Genomic DNA, 22,692 nt, shown 5'->3' with positions numbered 1-22,692 from the left:
TTTATTCTTGCAGAACCTTACCTAATGTCCGTAAAATGACAGTTAGAACTCTGGGATTATGTAGTTTCTTTTTCTCTGTATTCTTAAATCAGGCCAATTAAGTTCTAAACATTTACCTCATTTAGGTATTCTCTAATTGAGACAACAGTTCTCGTTGCTGCTTTTTCGTTACATTTGCTGCCTGAATGCAGTTGGCCTTTTTTATAGAAGAATTTTACTTAAATGCCTTTAAACATGTGACATCATCTATTGGCATTGCTTGTTCTTAATAACAGACCAACCTCTTGTGCAAATGTAATATATTTTTGTGTTTACAGAATGACTGTTGCTGCTGATGTCATTGTTGGTTGCATCTCACCTATGCTTGGCTATCCTAGTTTTGTCCCTGCTTGCTCGTACCTTGTCTCTTACACTGATTCAGAAAAATCTCTTTTACTTTTGATCTTTCTGCCTGACTTCCCAGTGTTTACAGTCAGTGGAGAACTTTCGGTTGTGCTAGCTGGTGTATTTTTGTCTGTCTTATCCCTCTGCTGCATTGGAGTAGTTTTTTTGCGAATACCCTTATTACCTTTCCCTTTGTTTTTCAGTAGACTTAACTTCCCACGTGATCTTACAGAATGATGTTCTGTATCTCTTGAAATCTTTCTTCCCTAAATACTTGGAAGAATTATCCTGTCCTTATTCTTTCCCTTATAAAGCATATTGTACTCTCTCATGTTTTCACTGCTTTCATATAAGTTTCTTTCACAACCATTTTTTTGATCTCTAGTGGAAGATGTGCCTGCCCAGGGCAGGGGGAGGGTGGAACTAGATGAACTTTAAGGTCCCTTCCAACCCAAATTATTCTAGGATTCTGTGATCTTTTTTACTCTATTGGTTGTACTCACGTCTAGAAGGTCATCTCTAGCTGTTGCTTATATATTAAAAATCGTCAGCAAATTGCTACATGCGTAGTTGTATTCCTTTGCCAACAGATGTTTTTGTAGTTGGAATATTCCATTTTCTTCAATCCTCCTTCTTAATGATCCCTGACCTGTATCTACTTGGTGGAAGCCAATCAGACCCATGAATGTAAATCTATGTCTTCAGACATAGGTAGAGTGGTGAAGTTAATTTTCTTAATATTGTTTATGCTTATAAAATGGTTCATGCTTATAAAATGGTAGTCATTTCCACAGTCAAGGTGAAGATAAAGCAGTTTTGTGCTATTCTTGCACTGTATTCATAGAACATGAAGAGACTGTTAAACGTTTCTACAGATTTGTTCATAATTACTATTTAGTTTTCATATTTTGAAAACCAGATATCTAATTTAGAAATCTGATTTGCTTAAAGAAATTAAGGCTTAACCAATAGAAGCATTCAGTACTAATGAAATGTAGAGTCTGTGTATAACTGTATTGCTACTACTAATACTAATGTGATGTTTTATGAGTTATTGCATTGATCTTCCACACATATGTGAATAAAACAAATTATATGACCTCTGTTATGTTAGCCCATAAAACTAGAAAATGTTACTCTCTGTATGTATCACATTTGCATCTTGAGGATTACGAGGGTGCTTTCATTGCCTAGTTTTATATTTTTAGAGGGTATTTTATTCAGGTTTTTTTTTAGAGAATGTACTTTCAGTGATAGCTGTGTGGCGGGGCATATATGTCCCATGATTTCATACTTAAAAAGAACAACCACTGGATTTAACTGAGGTTTAATTGAGAGGATGCATTAAACGCTTCACTATTGCTAACATGTAGAATATATTCCTCAGATACAAGTTTTTAAAATACATAATCTTTTCAAGTTATAAAATACGAATCTCCCACAGAACTCAACATGTAATCAACAGTTTCGTGCCTTTCCAAAGTGCAGTCTAGCTACTATCCAAGCTATTTTTAAAAGAAAATGTATTTTGTTTGGATTTTTTAAACCTGCAATCCTAAATGAGTATTTGAATACCTGAAAACTTTTTATCAGTTCACATTATTATTAAATTCAAGCTATGGTCTTGAGAGTAGAGAAATCTTTAGTTTTAATTGTATTAGTAATCATAACAAAAGATAAAACTTGTGTATTTCATCAACTGCTACACACATTTCTCAGTTTGAAAATGTAGGCTTTTTATAAATCAGTACTTGATAATTACTTATTTAGGAGGATAATGCAGGCAATTTAGGCTTTGAAAATATGCCTTCATGAGCATTTTTGTGTTGGCTGATTAAAGAGTAATGGCATAGGTAATAATTTCTTTGTACTTAGACACACCAATCCTCTAACCCTGAATGCTATGAAGACAGGCATACCTGCTTGCCTCTCTACACAGTGAATAGTGACACTGATTTCAAGCAGGTCATACGTCTGCTCCTAACTTAATAGCAAAAAACTGCCTTTGCCTTCTTCCCCCACTCTTATCCTCATCTTGAATTAACCTGCGTCTTGATTCCCAAATTCAAAATTTTTCAGAACCTCTAAATAGTAAAATATGTTTGTACTTGCTGCAGCTATTAGGGCGATAGATGCCGTTCACTGTAGTCAGTTTGTGAAGAAAATGTGTTGCTCTGTGATAGTAAAGCACTGAGAGTTTAAAAACAAGTCTACATGTGCTCCTTTCAGTGTTCAAGAGCACATTTTCTTTTTATTGTATTATTTTATGTATTATTATGCATGACCTCCTTCAAAAAATTCAATAAATAATTAAATATTATTTTAACACTGTTTAACTGCAGACTTAAATATTCTTTGTTTCTCAAAAATGGCTGGAGAGAGTAGCACGATATTGTATATAAAGCAAGAATCCTTTAGCACCACCTGCTGGCAGTGAGTTGAAAACTGATCTTGGGACTGACTCCAAAGCACTGCCTAGTAAAATATTTTGAATATTTATATTTGGACGTGTGGTGAAAAAACAATTTCATTTGTAGTATAATTTTTATCGTTTTAATGAAAATTATAATGATAAAATACGATGTGAATCTAAGGTTAACATATGAACTGAAATTGAAACAGGGCAGGAGTGTTTCGTTAAGTACAAATATAAAAAGAAGTGGAATACTTCTTTCTTTTTTACTATAGCTTTAGCAACTACAGTATTATTTTTTTTATTCCTGTTGTAAGTAAAACTCAGTAAAATTTGTTTCATAGAGAAGATCCACCAGGCTTCAAAAAGTATTCTTAACATGATTTGAAAAGGGTAGCAAACACTAAATATTCCTCTGCTTAACATTTATTGCATTATCTGATGTTAGTCTTGAAAGCCTCATGAAAGCTTAATGGACAGTGGACCTCATGCTGTAACTGGTCTTACAATTCCCAGTATCTTCACAGGACATCATTGTAGCCAGTGCAGCAAGTACTGGGACTATCTGCATGAATTTAGAACAGAGCCTTAAATTATACAACCACAAAAGGTCACTGTTGTTTCTTTTTTAAACTCTAACACATTGATAACTCAAAGAGGTTGAGGCCTCATTCCTCCAAGTACGCTATAAATCACATTTAAATGAAGGTTCCAGCCACCAAATATTTAACCTGAAAAAAAAAAAGTTGAAGTATGACAGATGGATGAATTCTGGTATATCTGGAAATCTGCAATGATGCTGCATTAGCAATATAATTTTGCATTTATATATTGGGAAGAAAGTCGTGTCATAGATAGATAGGAGATCAAGGCCTTGGACTCGATGATCTGATGGGTCTCTTCCAACCTGGTGATTCTACGATTCTGTGAGAAGAACCGGCAATAGCATTCACTGGTGGTTCAGAACACATTTCAATAGGCAGAGTGATTTGGTATTGATGAGTGTACAAGTTTGTATGGTACAAATATTTGTTTTGGCTAACAGTAGTATGTCCTACAGTGTTAAGTGCAGTATCTGTATCCTCCTCGTTTGCAACTGGGTAAGAGAGATTGTGTTTCAGGATTTGCCAGTTAGAGTAAGTTATCACAAGTAACGTTGTAGGGCAGTGTTTGAGGCACAATCCAGACAAAAGTGAAGGCAGTGTGTATTTTCAGACTGAGAGCCGAGAAAAGATTGGATGCTGCCTTTTTGGCAGTACCAGGCTCAGGTGTATGCATTAAATGTTCCAGAAGGATAAGGTTATTTAGTGCTTCATGATATACTGCATCCTGAATTGCAGGAAAAACAATGCTGTATTTACAACTTGTAACTAGAAGTTGATATAGTGAAAAGAATTATACTCATTTCATAAATGAATACAATATGTACAGTATGCATAGTGGTGGGATCATGTACTAATATGTCACATTTATTTACCTTGTTTGTTTGCTGGGAAAAATAACCATGCAGTTCAAAGTCTATACCACGTAAGACAGAACAGAGTAATGCAGAAAATATAATAATTTATTGTTTAGAATAAAATTATCAACTGAAATATTGTAAAAATTATTTGGTCAGTATGATAATCCTGACTCAGGTAGGAAATTATTTTGTAAGTATTTCTGGATCTAAATTCTATTAACATTAGCATCACAGAGATAAGCATTACTCCATCGAGTGCAAGAATGCTATATGTGATTAGAATTATGGCCTGCTTCATTGAAAAAGTACTTAAAAAGTATTAAGAAGTCAGCTTATTTCTGTATACTCTGCACTTAATGGTGTATGCCGTTGGTATTCCTGTTACGTTGGTGTATAAAGGTTGTAAGCATCTATCTAGTGCAATTCACTACTGGTGCATTGCCTTGAAATTAACTTTACAAAAGCAATCAAATAGCTAAAGCACAGGCTTTTATACATTTTGTCCTGGAGCAGTATTATTTTGCAGTGATACTTTTTTTCTTGTTTTAAACAACTATAAATTATTTTAATGTAAAAAAATTGAAAACTGCTGAACTGAGCTGAATTCTCACATGAAACCTCTCATCATAGATTATTTTCTGCTCAAGGTATGCAATACTACCTGAGTTTCAGGTAGTGGTCAGTTTCAGCATGTTGTAAAATGCTTTATAACAATTCTGCAGTAAGTGCTACTTCTGGCTGAAATAATTCTTTGATGGTTCTTTTCCTTTTCTGTTGAGGTGTGTTGGGTTTTTTCCTGGACTTACTAGGTAATGTTATATCTATAAGCCACGAGAGAGAAGTATGAAGGAAATAGATTGGGTTTTTTTAGCATAAACAGAAAAAGCCCCTTCACAAGGTGTTTTAGAATGTTCTTGGACAGAAATGACAGTGTTTTAAAACTTCAAAGCTGATATTTAAGTAGCAGTTTATGAAGTTGGGATGGTGCAAGTATTAGCATACACTGACCCTGAATATTCACCTGCAGATACTTTCCACGGGCTTCAAAAAGGTCTGTGTCCAGTGGGAGGAGTCCTGCTGAATGACTTCCAGGACTTCTCACAGATGTATCCCCAGTAAGAGCGAACTTGTTCCAGACAGATTCGCGATGCACATGGTGTAGGAATTAAGAGGTTGGGGATTATTGACTTTTGGCTTCTGAATTGTAGTATCAAAATCATGAAGGCCTCCTAAATCTTTTTATTTGGAAACATAGTAAGCCTGTTCTCTTGACACAATGTTTATGAAAACTCTTGTATTAGTACTAGATAAATGTTAGTCACTTGTTGCACAGTGTGAATGTAGGAAGGAGTAGAGTAAACCTTCCCTGTCTTACATTTGCTGAAATGAATTCTACAAGATAAATATAATTTTAATTTTCTTTACTGAACAATGTAACGGCACTATAGCATCTTCTGTGGTTTATGTCTTTATATTTTACTGCAGGATAGAATAATATGTTGCTCAAAGGCATTATACCTTTTTCAGAAAACATACGTTTGAAGTGTTTTTTGCTCAAACAAAACTTGCATCTAGGCATAAGGTTGTATTTTTGTTGTAAAAGAAGTCTGAACAGATGGGAAGTCGTTTGAAGGAATTAGAGGAATTGCTGATGGAATGTCATGTGAAGAACTGGACAACAGTAAGAAGTTTACATTGTGACATAAAAATGCCAATTTCTGAAGGAGAGATAGCATTAGTTTAATATAGTTTTAGGCCTTTCTGTGCCATTGAAATAGGTTTTTAACCAGTTGGCTATTACTTAAATGTTCACTGTGTGTCAACTATAAATAATGTTAATATACAGAGTTTATATAATATTTGACACTCCTCATTTTGATGCAATTTAAACTTGCTGTATAATCAACATAGAAGCCTAGCAGCAAATTAGTTTTCTTGATGTGGTTGCATTTTGCTGAAAGTGCTTTTGGCCAAATGTCATATATTCTGTAAGCACGTTTGTACTTCTTAAATTGATTTTAAAACTTCTATTGTTTTCCTCAATTTTTATCATATGAAACAGCTTAAAAATTGTGAAATTTATAAATTGACTTTTAGGGAGGTTTTCTTACATATAGAATTTTGCTTGGTTGATGTATCCTTCTGAGAAAGTACTCAATTGCTTATTTTCAGAAGAAGTAAGTAAAAAAGATAGTTAGATTAACTGGTGCTTCATTTAATTCAGATTTTATCTTGACATAAAATCACGTAATTAATTTGGCATTTAAAAGTGCCCTACAGCCTCTGCAGTTATAGAATAATGATTTAGAAAAGACTATTTGGCAGTCTGTGACTTATCAGAATTTACTGTCTTCTCAACATAAAACATAAAAAGCACCATACTCAAATATTTTATATTTTAATGTATTGCATAATATTATCTCACCCAGAAATAGTAGGAAGAGTATCTCGTATTTCACTTTGAATTAAGTTTTTCACTCAATCTCTGTTTTGATTTCTTTTAGGGAGATAATTTTCTTTAAATGAGCTCCCATGTTTGTCTCAGATCTTACAGCTTAGGGCTGAAAATATAGAAAGTGGTCATTTTAGGAATTTACTGATGGTTTTAAAATGTCATGATCCTGTTTTGTTTCATAACATCATTGAAGCTGAAAAAAAAGTGGAGAAAGACCCGGCAACACAAACAGATTTCTTGTTATCCAGTGAGGTGTATCTTCTTCTAGATGTCATTAAACTAGAAGAAAGTCTCAACTTTGCTGCAATCCTGTTGTTCCTTTTTTAAACATGGTTAATAAACCCTTACATTTTTTCACTGAAGTATCACCATAAGTTGACATGATATCATGTATTCTTCTTTTATGTTCTGAAGTTTGAATTTTATTATTTAAAATATACTTTATTCACTAAAGGTGGATGATATTTTCTGCTATTTTCTATGGGAAAACAGCTTTGCAGAAATTATTTATTGGATATATAGGAGCAAAATATTCAATGGCTACTGTAAAGGCAAAGAATTCTGTCCATTACTGAAAAATAATTTTACATAAACCTCCTGTGACTTAAATCATTGACAGCATTTTTGCAATGTGAATATGGCATTAAGATTCTTATGGCATTCAACCTCAAGTAGCAATCCAGCAATGGAATAGATTAAGGATATTATTATATACTATGCTGAGAAAAGGACATCTGTAAAACTGTTGTGTCTTGGTTATTAGTGCTAGGATTTGAACTATCTTTAATCTCATTCGACTTGTTCATCTTCCTGAAGGATCTCCATAAAGATGCACTGAGTATTCTTTTCAGTCCTTAGTTAGGGTTTGCATCAGTGGTCGTAAACCTGCTTAGCGGACAAAGACTCTTTTCACTTTGAAGTCACTTCCCCAGCTTTTCAAAAGGTCTGAGGGCCGGTTCCCCTAAAACAATTTAGAAAAGTTTGAAGTGGTGCCCCTTAAACCAGCAACAAAATAAAATTTTCTCTTTGCATTATTGAAAACCATGACAATCTTCTGAAGCAATAACAGTTTAAAAGCTTTTAAAGAAATCTGTTCTGCTCTATGACCAGCTTTTAAGTTGACCCCATTATTTGGAAAATCAGAGGCTTGGAAACCCCTTAATACTTGACATTCTTATCAAAGGAGTCAGCCTGACTTTTCACAGGACTCCTCTTTTACAGTATTTATTCAAGTCCTAATTTCTTTAAAGATACTATTGTTCTATTTATTTTTTAAATTAAAGTGTTTCTTTAGAACAAATGTAATTTAGTAAATAATTTATATAGTTTTTGAAACACTGGTACTGCCACCTGTAGATTTATACTCTATTCATGTTTGAAGTCAAGTCCAAATTCTAAAGAGGCTGTGAATGTTACTTACATAATTTTAGTTTTCTGTGAACACTGATAAACATATATACGCCCAGTCTCTACTTCAGGTTTTAGGAATCTTTTCTTCTACACTTCATGTGTATAGTTAATGACAGTCTAACGTCAGTAAAGCCTACAATAACGTAGTTGCATAAGTAGTAAGTTTACTATAAGGATTTGTTTATCTGCACCTCCTATTAAGTCATTTAGACATTGTTTCTTTAAAGTCCTTCAGACTTCAGCATCTTATATTCATTACCTCCACTACAACGTTGTACATTTAAAACCTATCTGATTTCAGAAGCCTCATTAACGTGTGTAGTGTATAATTAGATTAATTCCTTGCTGATTTATGTGAGTGTATGTTAAGTGCAATTTCTGAAAGAAAATAAAGCAGTAAAACCAAAATGCTAGAATTTTGCTAACGTAGGCAGCTCATTTAAAAGAAAACAAACAAACAACAAATGAACAAAGCTGCCTCCTCTTTTATGACTTGGGGACAACAGGGAGAAAGAATTGGGTCAAGAAAATTAAATGGTTACTGGATAAGATGACTTTTATTTTTGCTGTTATGTTTGCCCCTAAAACTGCAAATTTGTGGCTTGTCTACACAATGTTCATTTATGAATCTCCTAAGGTGCCTGCCCCATGTTTAGGTGAGGAGAGTTCAGTAGGGCAAGCTTTCTCTAAAAGGTTTGTGAGCATTCATAGGATCAGCCACCTGAAAAGGACATAGAGGTCATTAAGTCTACCCTTATGCTTCTAATTTGTTGGGAGTCTTTCCTTTGCTTCTGACTGTCTGCCATACTTCCTGGGTTTGAGTGTGTTTGCCAAGCATTATACAAAACAAAAGCCATAGCTTTTGATGATTATTTATTAAGAGATTAGGGACAATTTAGCAAGTTGCTCCAAAGCGTTTTCAGATTTAAAATGCTGGTAACATACATGCATATCTGTGTGTATATATATCTAAGAAGAAACAGATTTATTTACATTTCAGGATTTTGTATTGTGAATATGAGTTACAGATTAGAACAATAATTGTGGAATAAATCAGATTTTCAAAGGTCAAAATCCTTTATTTGATACTTTGTCATAGATTATGACCTTTTCTAAAAAGCCATTTCCATGTGGCAGCTACATGGACACTCTGGGAAGGGTTGAAAATGGTCTGAGTAAAAATGTCAAACTTGGAGAGTGAGCTAAGCTTTTATTAATTTTTGCAAGCCCAAATCTACATTTCTTTTCCACAGAAGTCTCTCAATGTACATGTGCAGGGGCACATGTTAATTACCTGTTTAGTGTATTTCCGTAATTTCTAGTGAGACCTGGTACCACCATGACTAGTACAGTTAAGGCTTTATGTGGACAAACTAATGACATTGTGCTGGCTTTATGTTTTGGAAAGTTACAGCCCCAAATGTAATTTGAATGATGTTGCCTTAGTAATTACTGGAGTCAGTTGTTCCTACTATTAGTCTGTCTCTTTGCAAAACCGTGTCCTGTTGTTGAAGTAAAAAAAGTTTGATTTTACCACTGCTTTAGTGCCTTGTTGGTATCTCACATATAATTTATTGCAAAGTGAAATTATTCCCTGCAGCTTAAAAACTTGTCTAATCCTTTTTGAAACTACATGATGACATTTCCCAAGATACAATATTTAGAGTTGAAATGCTTTGTAAAATGCTGTGAGTGAGCTAATTATATGGTAATACAAAAATAGCGTTGTGATTTCCATGAAATGCTAGCACTCTTAAAAAGAGGGTGATGCAGTGTATGACCTCTGAGTGAAGTTATTAAACTATTTAAAGAGCTTTATAGCATTTTCTCACCCTTTCTGTGTGTTGACACGGAGAATAATTTTTTTTCCTTCAAATGTATCAGTTGTAAAATTTTTTCTTCTTTATTGTATCCAGATATGTTTGATGACAAATTGAATCTCAAACCAATATGATTTTATTTGTTATTGTTTCAGGGGAATGTGTAATAGGGTTTGGGTGTTTTAGTTTTGCAGACTCATCTGAAATTCATACTGATTATGGTTCCAGCTCCACATCTTACAAGGAACTAGACATAGGGCTGAGGTTTCAACACTGTTAATAGGTTAAAAAAAACCCAATTTATATTACTTCATCTTTGGGCACTGTAGATTTCTCAGTACTTGTTCGTAATGGCACTTACATTTAGTTATGCCTGTCATAAGACAAGTTAGTAATGGACTTAGATCTCTTCCTCCACAACAAAAAAAAAAAAAAAAAAAAAATCCCCCAAAAAAACAGAGGGGGGAGACAGATGGAGAGGAAAATGCAAATCTGTGTGCTCCAGCTTCTGTTTGGTTTTACTACGCACCTGACTTATATTAGTGTTAGTAAATGTGCAGTCGGAATTTCTATCGCATACTGCTGCTGTACTACTTAGATATGAGTACAGAACAGCCATATGGAAACAGTAGCATAGAAGTGATTTGTAAGGAACGTGAACTCAAAGAGCAAGGAAGCTGAAGATGCTTCAGGGATTGAAAACAGTTATTTTAGAAATAGATTGTAACCAACGGTTGCTTTTATTGTTTTTTCATTGGAGGTGATTTTGCAACTCCTCGAGCTATTTTGACAGGACATGACTATGAGATCACCTGTGCTACCATTTGTGCTGAACTTGGCCTGGTAATAAGTGGTTCAAAAGGTAAGATACCTTTTCTCATTTCTTTCTGTTCATGAAGCTATAATCCTAATGCAAAAAGAAATATATTTTCAGGTGGCGGAATTTATTAACTTAACAGTGGTTTTATTTTTAACCTTATTTTAGTTGCTGTGGAATTTGAAACCTCTTTTTAAGCACGTTAAAACTGAGGATTATTCAGACATTTACAAGAAGAGGCAACCACACTAGTTTCCCTATTATAGCCTACTTATTTCTTTGTGTTTGTTTGTCTGATGCATTTTATGGATGTGAACACTTTTGGCTTACCTGCAAATCAAGTATTTGCCCTACTGTATTAAAAAGTGAATATTTAGGGGATCATGTATGGGTTAAAATCTTGATATGAGAATGTACACTTTTAGAGTACCTACATATGTAAATTCATAAACACTTACCTCTGTGTCCCTTTGTATTTTGAAAATCTTGGTTTAGGATTCAGTATGTTTATTTTTGTGCTCTCAAAATTAACTACTACCAGTTTTAAAAGAAAATACACAAAGGAAAATTTTCTAGGTCTCTAACTAGTTTTGATCAGTGCCCTAACATACTTCAATGCAAAGCTTTTAAGGGATAAGCTGTTCATTTACCTCTCTGGCATTCTTAAAGTCATAGGGTATCCACTTAAACATGGTTAAAATCAGTATAATGTACTATAAAAGTGATTACCCAAGTAGAAGTCATTACTTTTTATTTGTTATATGATGTCTTTAAATGAGCATGTAAATCAGTTACTAGAGATTTTATTTTGTCTCTTTAGAAGGACCATGTCTCATACATTCTATGAATGGAGATCTACTGAGGACATTAGAAGGTCCTGAAACATTAAAAGGTCCTGAAAACTGCCTGAGACCAAAACTTATTCAAGCTTCAAGAGAAGGCCACTGTGTCATATATTATGAAAGTGGCTGCTTCTGTGTATTCAGTGTGAATGGGAGACTTCAAGCCACTATGGAGACAGATGACAAGATAAAGGTGAGTGAACCTACGTGTGTGCTAAGGACTGTTAGTTCCAGTATCAGGAAAAGCTATCAATGGTGAGATTGTGCAGCCAGGCTGTAGAAACATATGGTACTAGACTATAATAGAAGCATTCTGAAAAAAATGTAGTTAAGGAAACCATGTGCTCTTAATAGTACTGCTTTCAGTTTTGAAATAACGGTTCATATAGCAATGAATACCCTGTAGGCATTTCCTTGAACTGAGGAATACAGATATTAATAATTTCTGACCAGGAGAAGCTGGAGTACTACTTTACTTCTGAGTCTGATGGCAGGAGATCATTGGACATGCTGGTTTAGATGTTGGCTTTCCTGTTTTTTTGGCATCCCTGACTACATTCTTTCATTGTAGCTTGAGGTGGCATGTGCTGTGCTGAGCTTCAGGAAGTTTATAGGCATATGTCTATATATTTCAACTCGTTAGCCCTTTGGCATTTGTTGAGCAGGCAGCTAGGTTCCACAGCTGTAGTTGCAAGAGACATGGAACATGTCCAAAACTATACAGGAGGCATTTTAAGCTTATAGTTTCATGGAAATTATTTTATAATAAGAAATGCAGTTCTTTTGACAGTTCCTATGAAATAGTACCTATGAAGCAGAGCAGAACCTGCCAGCTATACTACAGTGAAGCAGAAATGTCAAAAGAACGCTTTCCTTGAATTAAAAATATTTCCACTTTTTCCTTCAATGAAAAAGAAAGGAAAGGGAAGGGGATAAAAATGAACAAGCATTACCAAATCTGCTTAGAAAGTTACAGATGCAGCAGAGACACAAAACAAGATCACATTGCTGGATCAGCATTCAGGCTGCCTGAGTAATCTGAAGTTATGGTCTGTGCCAGTAGTCATGGTCTGGGAGACACAGAATCACAGGATGCTTGAGGTTGGAAGCGACCTCTGAAGATCATCTGGTCCGTGCATCATCTGGTTAAGTGCCTGGGACTAGCTAGTGTCTAGATGGCTTTTGAATATCTCCAAGGATGGAGATTCTGCAGCCTCTCTGGACAACCTTTGTCAGTGCTGTCTAATCCTCAGAGTAAAGAAGTGCTTCCTATATAAAAACTGTTCACCTGTTTCATATCAACAAGAGGAGACTTTTGCTGCTATAAACATATTGCAATGCTAAACCTCCAAGCTGACTTTCATTATCTGATGGAAGAGCCCAGCAACTCAGCTGCTGAGACTTCCAGTGTTCTCTTGAGCTGAAAATTCTCAAAAGTTTCTCCTTTATTTAAATCAGGTATTTCAGGAAAAAAAATGCCTCTTTGCCCTCATGTTTGTTTTACAGAATTATTGAAATTCATTCAGATGTTGTGCAAAATTGTGAACACTTTAAATTTGCACCTGGTCTTCTCTTTACTAATATTAATTCTTTAGATGGAAGAATGTGTCAATATATTTGAAAGGCTTTTGATCTCCGTTATTTCCATTTTATGACTTACACGGAACACTGAATGCTCCATTACTGCTGAAGTCTTCAGTGTAGTTCAGTGTATACCACTTAAAACCTTCTATAACTCTGTTGTGTACTACACTCCATTAATCCAGCATCCCTGTGTTTTCAAAATATCAGATATTGTGGTGGTGGAATATGCAGAAATAACTTTCTGTGTAGGTCTCTTTTCCGTAGTGAGAGTGCTGTTGGCAGGGGTGAAAGGGCATTCAATCTTTGGATGCTGTAGCAGCCACAAGTGTGGATTTGAGTCTGGGGAGATAAAGTAGGAATGTGTATATTTCCGTCTCAAGCCATTTTTCCAAATTAATGTAGATTCTTGCTTCAATTTTCGATCTTTGTTCAATTCTCTGAAATTGTACCTTTGGCTATCCTTGTACAAATGGGTTTGAGATATTCAGCCTACCCTTCAGCCCAGTTCTTTACCTAAAGCAAGTACATATCACAGTGTTTTCTCTTTTTGCAATAATAATGTTGATAATCTGTCACTTTCAGTTGTGATTATGTTGTCAGCTAGGCCAGCAAATCTGTAAAATATCTAGAAATCCCTTGCTGGCTAAAACAATTTCTGTAATGTTTCAGTCAGTACCCACAGCTTTTGGAATGTTGCTGTAGGCAATGGAAGTTCCGCTCTCTATGGGCCAGAATTACATATGTACAGGGGCTTGGGTTTTGTTTTGTTTTATTTTCGTTCTCTCCCAGTGGTCCCAGTTGGGCTTTATGCTTAAACAACCTACAGTGTCTTTCCCAGTGCTTCTGCACTATATCATGTTAGAAAGCAAGTGGCAACTGCTGATTAAAGTAGGGGCATTTAGAATGAATAGTACCTACCCCTGGGCTGTGCTGACAAACACTTTTTATCATTTTTTGCTCAAGGAGGATAGAAAAGGGAAGGGTCATAAGCGTGAATCTGTAGTGTAGAATTCTAGTTTCTATTTTCCTGTGCTCTTAATTGTTGAATCTGTAATGTAACACTCTAGTTTATACTTTCATAGTTTCAATATTGCAGTATTTCAGAACCTTATTCACAAAACTAGCAGTTTGTAATAGTGATGTTTGAAAAAACGTTCTGATTTTCTTTCTTGTATTCTTGTGCTAGAAAAATTTCAGACACTCTGGGGAAATTCAAAATCTAATCAACACCTTCCACCTGTTTTTGTTTTAAATATGGTATTGCTCAGTGGAGTTTAGGCATATCGCAGTACATCTACCATGTAATGTTTAGATATCTTAACGAATAACTTAACTCTAAATAGTCTACTTGTTCTGAGAAGTAAAGTTATTTTACCCTGAACAAAGACTGTATGCTGTTTCACCCAGAGGAACCAATTTATTTTCCTTTCCTGAGTCTGTTTTGAAATGTGGAAGTGCCCACAAGACTCCTACTGCTGTAAGCCAGGGCTGTCACAGTGTCAGCTCTGCCTTTTTTACAAAGCACTGCCTTTCAAAAATCTGATATGTTAAAAGAGATTTGTGCAAAGTTTTGAGACTTTCCAAGGAAATACAAGTCAGAAATGCAGCTTTTAGACCATTGCTGGAATTGTGCGCTTTGGGGATTATTTGGGAGTCTGAAGCTCATGTTGTGAGAAAGAGATTAGCTGCAGAGTTGTTTCAGTTTCATACCTAGCAGAATCATAGATAAACTACTCTGGGGAAAGCAGAACAGTAAAATTGATTCATGTCATCTTCTATACCAGTTGGAGTATGTGGGAGTAAAAGCATCTTTTCGTTTGTTAAATCTTGAAGGGTGTTTCATGAAACTGAAATGTTGACAGGGTGACCTTTTTCTTCCGTTAATTTCTTCATTCACATATATATATATATATATAGACAAGTGGCTTAGAAATGTATTAATTAACAATAAAAAAAAAAAATCAACATCTTGTCTTCATGAGGAGCCAATGACATAGTAAAATTGCATAGGTATTAGTAAGGGTTCAAAGCCTATGCTTTATTTAATCAAAAGATCACAAAACCCACCGCATTTTGCAGGTAGTGGAAGAGTTAAAGATGAATGGCTTTAATTTGCCTTTTAATATAGCATTTCTTCAGTAAAAGCCTCAAGTATAAAATTCAAGTGAACCGTGACCATAAGGTTAATGGATTTTCATCAGCTGAGTTTTATAAGTGTAGCAAATAATTATTTGTCACGGTCTTCATTGCAATTTGAAAAATACCCTTAGGAGACTGCCATTGCTGTAGAGAAGAAAACCACCTCATATTGATTTTTTTCTTCTAATGAATAATCTTTTTAATAATTGTGTGTGATATGTTAGATCTCATGATCATCTCAGTGCATGCAAATTCTAGATAATTTTTACGGTCTTATCTCAGTTTGTTTTCTACCCCTGTCTTACTGAGTTACTGTGTGCTTCTAGGAGAGTTTATAAATGAGTTTTCAAGCTCCTTGGGGCTGTGCTTTGGGAGATGCTGAGGATATTTTTGTAGGATAGTAGAAACATTCACAGAAGCAATTTATGTTTGGAACGTATTTTTTTTGAGAGGAGAAGCTTCGGCTCAGAATACTCAACACTAACCCTGGTTAGTATTCAGTTTTCCATTCTTAGTTATCATTGGTAATATCTCCACATATTCTGCTTTATTGTGTCTAAATTTTCATGGACATACTGTCATCTTAATTCAAAACAGCTGGAAGAGGGTTATCATCTTTTTTTTCAGTGTTAATTTTGTTTACAGTATATGTTTATATTTCAGTTACATTCATTTTTAAGGTTATTGTAGGAAATAAAATTTTAACTGTGATTCATTCTTATTACTTGGGAGCTGTTGCAGTCAACAGTCAAAATCTGTATTATAATGTAGAAACTCCATCTTATTGTAAGCGTTGCACATCATATAATTCTTGAAGGATATATTTGGCATCATAGTAATAGAGTACAGCAATACAAAAATTACAGACCTGCATTATGTCTGACTTCAATTGTTGCTGTTTACAAAGCAGTATCTTACATCCACTGTATATTTTGGTTTCTAGGCTTGTCAGCAATCTGTATAAGTACTTTAATGTTGCATGAATATAACATTTCTGTGTTTTAGTTTCTCTCATTTTTGTGGTGCATGCACGATACATTCTGTGTATTGAAAGAACAACAACTTCCTTTTCCTGAGGAATTTAAAATCATAGTATGTTGCAAGCTTTGCATATTGAAAAACTGTAGAAGCAGAGATCGCAAGTGCCAAAATATTTGCAGGCTTCAGCAGAGAGATAGACATTTGCAAGATCCTGTCTTCAGTTCTTTCTACTGTTTCTTAAATTTAAATCTTTGAGCTGGAATTGTGCTTGTCAATTATAATCTTGAGGCAATTTCCTTGCCTTCCAGTGACAAATGTTTTAGTCAAAGTGGATCAATCTATTTGTAGAACATGTCTGTCTGGAATTTAAAAGCCATTGCTCTGAATATCCTCCATTCTTACATCATTCTGTTGAAAAGTTTTGTGGCTCCCTGCCTTGGGTCAAGAAGCTGAAATTTATCACTTATTAGTCCTGGGGTGAAGGTTGTGTATTTTTTAAAAAGCTCTCCAAATCCTGGCTGATTCACAAATCTCAGGTTAAATGCATTTAGTAGATAATGCTGAGCACCTGTGTTCTGTACTGAACAGCTGTAGCCCGGGGATGCAGAGTTTTCCCCTGCAACCAGTCATCCCCTACAGGGGGGTGCACAGAAATGCCATGGCAAGAAATGTGGTCAGGTTGATGAGGAAGGGGAAGGACTGGTGGGGAAGCAGAGGAGAAAGAAGAGCAGAATTGAGGACAGAACCAAGGACAGAATGAAAGAGGTGTTTGCAAGAGCAACAAGAACAGAGAAGTAGAGATCAGAATGCAGAAAGTTGTCGGAGACTAGGAGAAGACAAAACGAGGCAGAAAGGAGTGAAGGAAAAATCAGAATTGGAAGTAGGAGCAACGCAGTGAAGGATTAGGTAGGATGAGGAATTTAGTACTAGATAATAGTGCTTCATAGTGGTAAGGTTCCTTATTTTCCTTCTGATAAGAGCAAATCATCTAGCAAACAACTACTGAGTTTTTTTCTCGTGCTTCTGTGTGCTGAAATGAAGAGGATGATAAGTTGCTTCAGTGCCAAGCGTTGCATACAAAAATGAACTTAGAGACCTGAGAGGAGAGAACACAGAGGTCAATCTGGGAAGCAAAAGTCATGGAGATAACGGAGAGAGACATATGGAAACAGAAGGAGAGCATAGGAAAAGGTTTGAGATTACAGGAGTTATTAATACTTGTCCAAACTATAATTTTGAGGGTCTTCTTTGATCTTGCTGGTATCTTGTGCTGATGTCATTCGACATGAGAGAATTCTTGCAACTGTTTGGTTTTGTTTTGGGGTTGTTTTTTTTTTTTTTTTTGAGAAAACCCTATAAACCCTTCAGATTTCTCAGACAGTTGGAGAATGAAGCTATAAAATCAGGGCCTGTTATCCTCTGCTGGTTAAGTTTCTTTTCTGCACTGCAGCAGGACATGGTCTTCCCTTCAGATGTTTTTTGCTCTTCAGGGTTACTGTAGTAGTAATTGCTGAGACCTGTTTTGAAAAGATGTGCAAGATTTTAGTATGGCTGTGAGAGAAGTCAGTAATGGAATCTTCATGGGGCTGGTGTTGCAAAGTAGATTTATTCAATTTGAAGTCTTCACTGTGAAAACCAATGATATCCCATCTTTCTCTGTCATCTGGATCCAAAACAAATATTTCCAATGCAGGTTTGCCATCAGTCCCCATGATGCATGCAAAATCAGGATATAAACTATTTTAATTTGTCACAGGCGGTTTCAGGATGGATTATGAAAGGAAACACAGTCTTTGTTATGAAGACTGGATCATTATCTTACTAATCCCAAGCAGGAATCTAAAAATGCTGGTTTAAATAAATTCTAGGAATTTGTGTAACATTTCAGTTCCCTCCATCACTCAGCCTTTTGCCAGAGAGAAATGGAGAACAGCTTCTGCTAGGCTAGTATTAAAGACCCTTGGGGGAATGTCAGGTACTATATTTTAATGCCAGTGCTGGATCCTGTAAATCTAGCTAATTAGAAGAGTAAATTTCTTTAGCTGACCACATATTAGATCTTTGGAATATGGAATAAATAACAGGTGATGTGAAATTAATCACAGGTGAGGTAAAACTTAACTAGTGACATTTAATGTATTCGAGAGATTTGTGCATAATAACATTAATTCTATTGCTGGGTAGAATACCAGAACAATAATGTTGCTTCTCAAAAGCTTGTATTGGTATCAAGTCTCCCTAGACATTCAGCTGTCAATATGAAATACTTTATGAAAGTAAAAGAGGGAGAATAAGAGAAAAACATATTTATGTGACAACTATCCCTGTGATTTCCCCTCAGGCAATTCAGCTGAGTCGAGATGGACAGTACCTGCTTACAGGTGGAGACAATGGAGTTGTCATGGTATGGCAGATGTGGGACCTCAAGCAGCTTTTTGCTTACCCAGGGTGCGATGCTGGAATCCGATCCATGGCCCTGTCGTACGACCAAAGGTTAGAGCAAAGTCTGGTCTTCAGAAGAATTTCAGAGAATATGTACTTGCAATTAAATTGCATTTTGGTTTTTTTTTCTGTGGGTCACAGATCTTGCTGATTGTATCTAGAATTCTGCACTTTTGCATATGTTTGTAACATGTCTTATTTAGGGCAGGTAATCTTTTTCGGGATTTCAGCTCTTGGTGGAATGAAGAGAATTCAAAAAACCTTACTTTGGCAGACTTTCAGGATAGGTTGAGTTATTGGCCTGTGCCAGTGCACTGCGCCACATGGAGGTGGAAGGTTACGTATGTGCTTGTCATGTTTCTTCTTTCCTTCACAATACAAATCACATTGCTAATTTGGGAACTTTATGTTAAATATAGAACAGTTAGAATAGTTGCACAGTAAGATTCCCTTCACACACCCATATTTTGCTAAAGCAAATATTAATTTTTGTTTGTAGAAAAGTTATTTGATACATATAAAGCATGACCCACCTTGAAGGTTCTTTCTGCAGAATGCAGTCAGTTAATAATTTTACTGAATTTTTACATTACACTTTCCAATGCAATTGGACTTAGAAGTCCTTCTGTGTTTTTTATCACACAAGTATTGTTTGTTTATGTTTACAGTTTCATTTGTACACTTTTAGCTCGTGGGCTAGAATTTTGTTTGCTTTGGTATATTTACTTATTAGAGTTCCTGCTTACTTTTCAAGCAGATTTAGCTCCTGAATCCATTAGGAATTGTCTACATTGTGTAGTAAAGCATATTGCTGAAACTCTTAGCCTTCCACCGACTGAAGCCCATACCAAATATTTTAACATTTTTACCTGTACTACATTCTTAAAACTAATATAAAATGAACTTATATCTAAGCCAGCAAAATCTGTGGGCTTCAGTCAAACATTCAACAACTGCTTAAGCATAGATAGAGATTATAGGCATTCAGAAAGTTTTCTGTTAGAAAGCCCCTGTTATTAAAAATATCTCAAAAGCTGGAGTTACAGCTGTTTAATTTTAGACCTCTGAAAAGTAGAGAATTTTACATTTAGAGAACCTTTAAGCTGTAATTAATGGCATGTCAACATAATCTTCACGTCAATAAACTGAAATTTAATATGGACATCTATAATTTTATCCATGTGCTGAAGTTAGGAACCTATTCACTTTGGATTTGGAGACACAGAAACTCAGAAGATATTTGCTCAGAGTATTTTACAGAGTAATTACTTAGTAATTACAGTAAATTACTCAGAGTAATTTATTTGGTATGCATGAAAATATGTGTTTGAGTGGCAGTGTGTAAAAAGACATTTTAACCTAATGCAAAAACAATCAAAATGGTGCTCTTGAAATAAAATATCGTGATACTGCCAAAATGAGATGTATTGATGGTCTCATATTTAGTTTTTTACAACTTTTTACTCTGAATATTTTTTTTAATTCTGAGGCTTTTTCACTAAAATGCCAGTTTTATACATCCTCATACTTTTAATTTTCATAAAACTTTAATATGAGACAGTGAAAAGATGACATAGAATTTCTTGTTATTGTGTGCTATGTCAGGGCCATGGCTTTTCAAACAGATCTGAATGATTTCTAGTAGTAGTCCATGGGTAAAGAACGTGGAAAGAAAGAATGCCTCAGAGGGAAAGCACAGTGATCACTTTCAGGAACTTCCAAAACAATCAAAGCCTTCAGATTGCTTTCAAACCCAAACGCTAACATTTCCATCTGAAGTACTGTGCCCACATCCAATTCTTTCATGTAGATGAAAGCTTTCCTTCACTTTGCTGCTTCACCATCAGGACAGTGATGCTGGTAAACAATTCTGTAGTCTAACTCGCAATTGTAGCTTCAGGACAAGCATACAAACTGTTGCATGGTGTTTTGTATGTTTTGTGATCCGTAAATCTGGCAGAGGTGGTGCAGATTTTATTCATGGAATCATAAAATCATAGAATCATTATGCTTGGAAAAGACCCTTAAGATCATGAAGTCTAACTGTCAGCCCAACACCACCATACCTACTAAACCATGTCCTGAAGTGCCACGTCTACGTGCTTTTTGAACACCTCCAGGGATGGAGGCTCCACTACTTCCCTGGGCAGCTTCTTCCAATGTTTAACCTCACTTTCAGTAAGGAATTTTTTTCTAATATCCAATCTAAACCTCCCGTGGCGCAACTTGAGGCCAGCTTGCTTGAGCCCTTGGAAGACCAAAGCCCTTGTAGCCTGACGTTTCTGGTATGTGGAGCACTTCCAGCTCTGGCTGTCTTTGATGGAAGTTGGTCATTGCCTTGGATTCTCGTGCCTATGTTGATGTAACTGTCTGTGTCTTGCCTCCTATATCTGAACATGAGGTGGTTCACTAACGATTATGGTCTTGTACTTTCCTTAGGTGTATAATGACTGGCATGGCTTCCGGGAGCATAGTGGTTTTCTACAATGATTTCAATCGTTGGCACCACGAGTATCAAACCAGATACTGATCTTCACAGAGACCAGGATCAGCACTGATGTGGGCAGCTGATGTCAGAAGGCAACTGAACACAGCAGCCTCTCTTGATGTCTTGCCACAATGTTGTTCCTTATAAATACTACATTACAGCTGAATGTAACTTAAATTTGCTGGAAGAAACAACCTATTTTTTAAAGTTAATTGCTATTTTTGTAGACCTTGCTTGACTTTTTGGGGGAAAGGGCAAAGAAGCAGAAAAGTGGCTGCTGGGTTCTGTAGTTAAAAATCTATATTTTTAGTCATAATGAGAAGTCTATTTTGATCCCTATATGTAAAAGAAACCTAGGGTAAAGATGGTTAAAAATCACATTCTAGCTATATTATGAAAAAACAGTTTTTCCATCTGAAGCTTTATCTGTAACCTTAAGGAATATATGATTTTAATGTAATAGAAATTAATTGCCATGTTTCGGGAATTCTGATCTGTGCTATCTGTACCACCCTTCGTCTCATGATTTTCCCAATGATTGTACTACATCAGCACTGAAGTTTTGGGAATCAAGGGTAATATTTAAATTATGGTTAATGTAATTTTAAACTTTGCAAATTGTTTCCATCAATGTTGCTATTCAAGCATGTTTCTAGGCATAGACAATTAGTTCATTTTTAGTTGTATGTTTTGTGCAGTTAAGAGAGAGAAGTCAGGAATGGAGCTTGTGTTACATCAAGTGTGAATTCTTTTAGTTTCCACCTAAACTCCTTCAAAGCACACCAAAATGTGGATTGTTCCTCAAAATCGAAAAGGTCATTTTGAAGACTTTAAACTCAAATTAGAAACCCACAGAGGCGGTTATTTTTCAGTAGGTGCAAGTACCAAAGCACACTTCTGCTGGGTGACTGTGAAAGCACTGAAAAGGCAGGTGTTTGGTGATGCGCAGCCTCTTTACAGCAGCAGAAGCACTAGACTTGCAGGCAAGTTTCTTTTTTCCCCCTGAACTAGCCCCTGCAATACTGTAGCACATGCCATATTCCTTTTCTGTGTATAGCAACAATATCTTTTATATTTTGCTATAACCAAATCCAGTCATATCCTGCCCAATCATATTAAATTACCTCTTTCTTTTAGGAAATGAAAAATAATTTATACTAAGGAACAATGTTATTTTGGTGTTGCACAAATCTACTTTTCTACAAGATTGCTGTGCAGAACTCTGTGAAAATATTTGTGAAGAGAACTGTTATTGTTTTGTACGTCTGTATTACATAAAAATCTTATTTGTATGTTGTGAGCTATGAGTTGAAATTTACATTCCGTTTCTGTATTGATACATACGTTTCTCTAGCTACCTACTATAGCAGTTCCTGTTTTTTTCTAAGCATTTAGCTACTATCTCTTTCAATAAAGATTTGGAATGAGAAAATTCAGTTTGAGTGAAGAAATTAA

At 35.5% G+C, this 22,692-nt stretch overlaps 1 protein-coding gene across 4 annotated transcripts in view; it reads left to right on the top strand.

Moving 5' to 3' along the window:
• Positions 1–22,669, top strand: part of LRBA (LPS responsive beige-like anchor protein) — a 401,088-nt gene extending 378,419 nt beyond the window's left edge. For all 4 annotated transcript variants that reach the window (XM_069855353.1, XM_069855351.1, XM_069855355.1 and 1 more), the window contains 4 exons: positions 10,705–10,806; positions 11,582–11,796; positions 18,649–18,800; positions 21,189–22,669. In XM_069855353.1, coding sequence (XP_069711454.1) covers positions 10,705–10,806; positions 11,582–11,796; positions 18,649–18,800; positions 21,189–21,279 — 560 coding nt within the window. In that variant the 3' untranslated portion in view covers positions 21,280–22,669. The remainder of the gene's footprint in view (positions 1–10,704; positions 10,807–11,581; positions 11,797–18,648; positions 18,801–21,188) is intronic.
• The last annotated feature ends 23 nt before the right edge of the window (positions 22,670–22,692 follow it).

The sequence above is a fragment of the Phaenicophaeus curvirostris genome, chromosome 4, assembly GCF_032191515.1.
Source record: "Phaenicophaeus curvirostris isolate KB17595 chromosome 4, BPBGC_Pcur_1.0, whole genome shotgun sequence".
NCBI lineage: Eukaryota > Metazoa > Chordata > Aves > Cuculiformes > Cuculidae > Phaenicophaeus > Phaenicophaeus curvirostris.
Note: the sequence above shows the minus strand (reverse complement) of the source record. Positions and strands in the feature narration are given on the sequence as shown.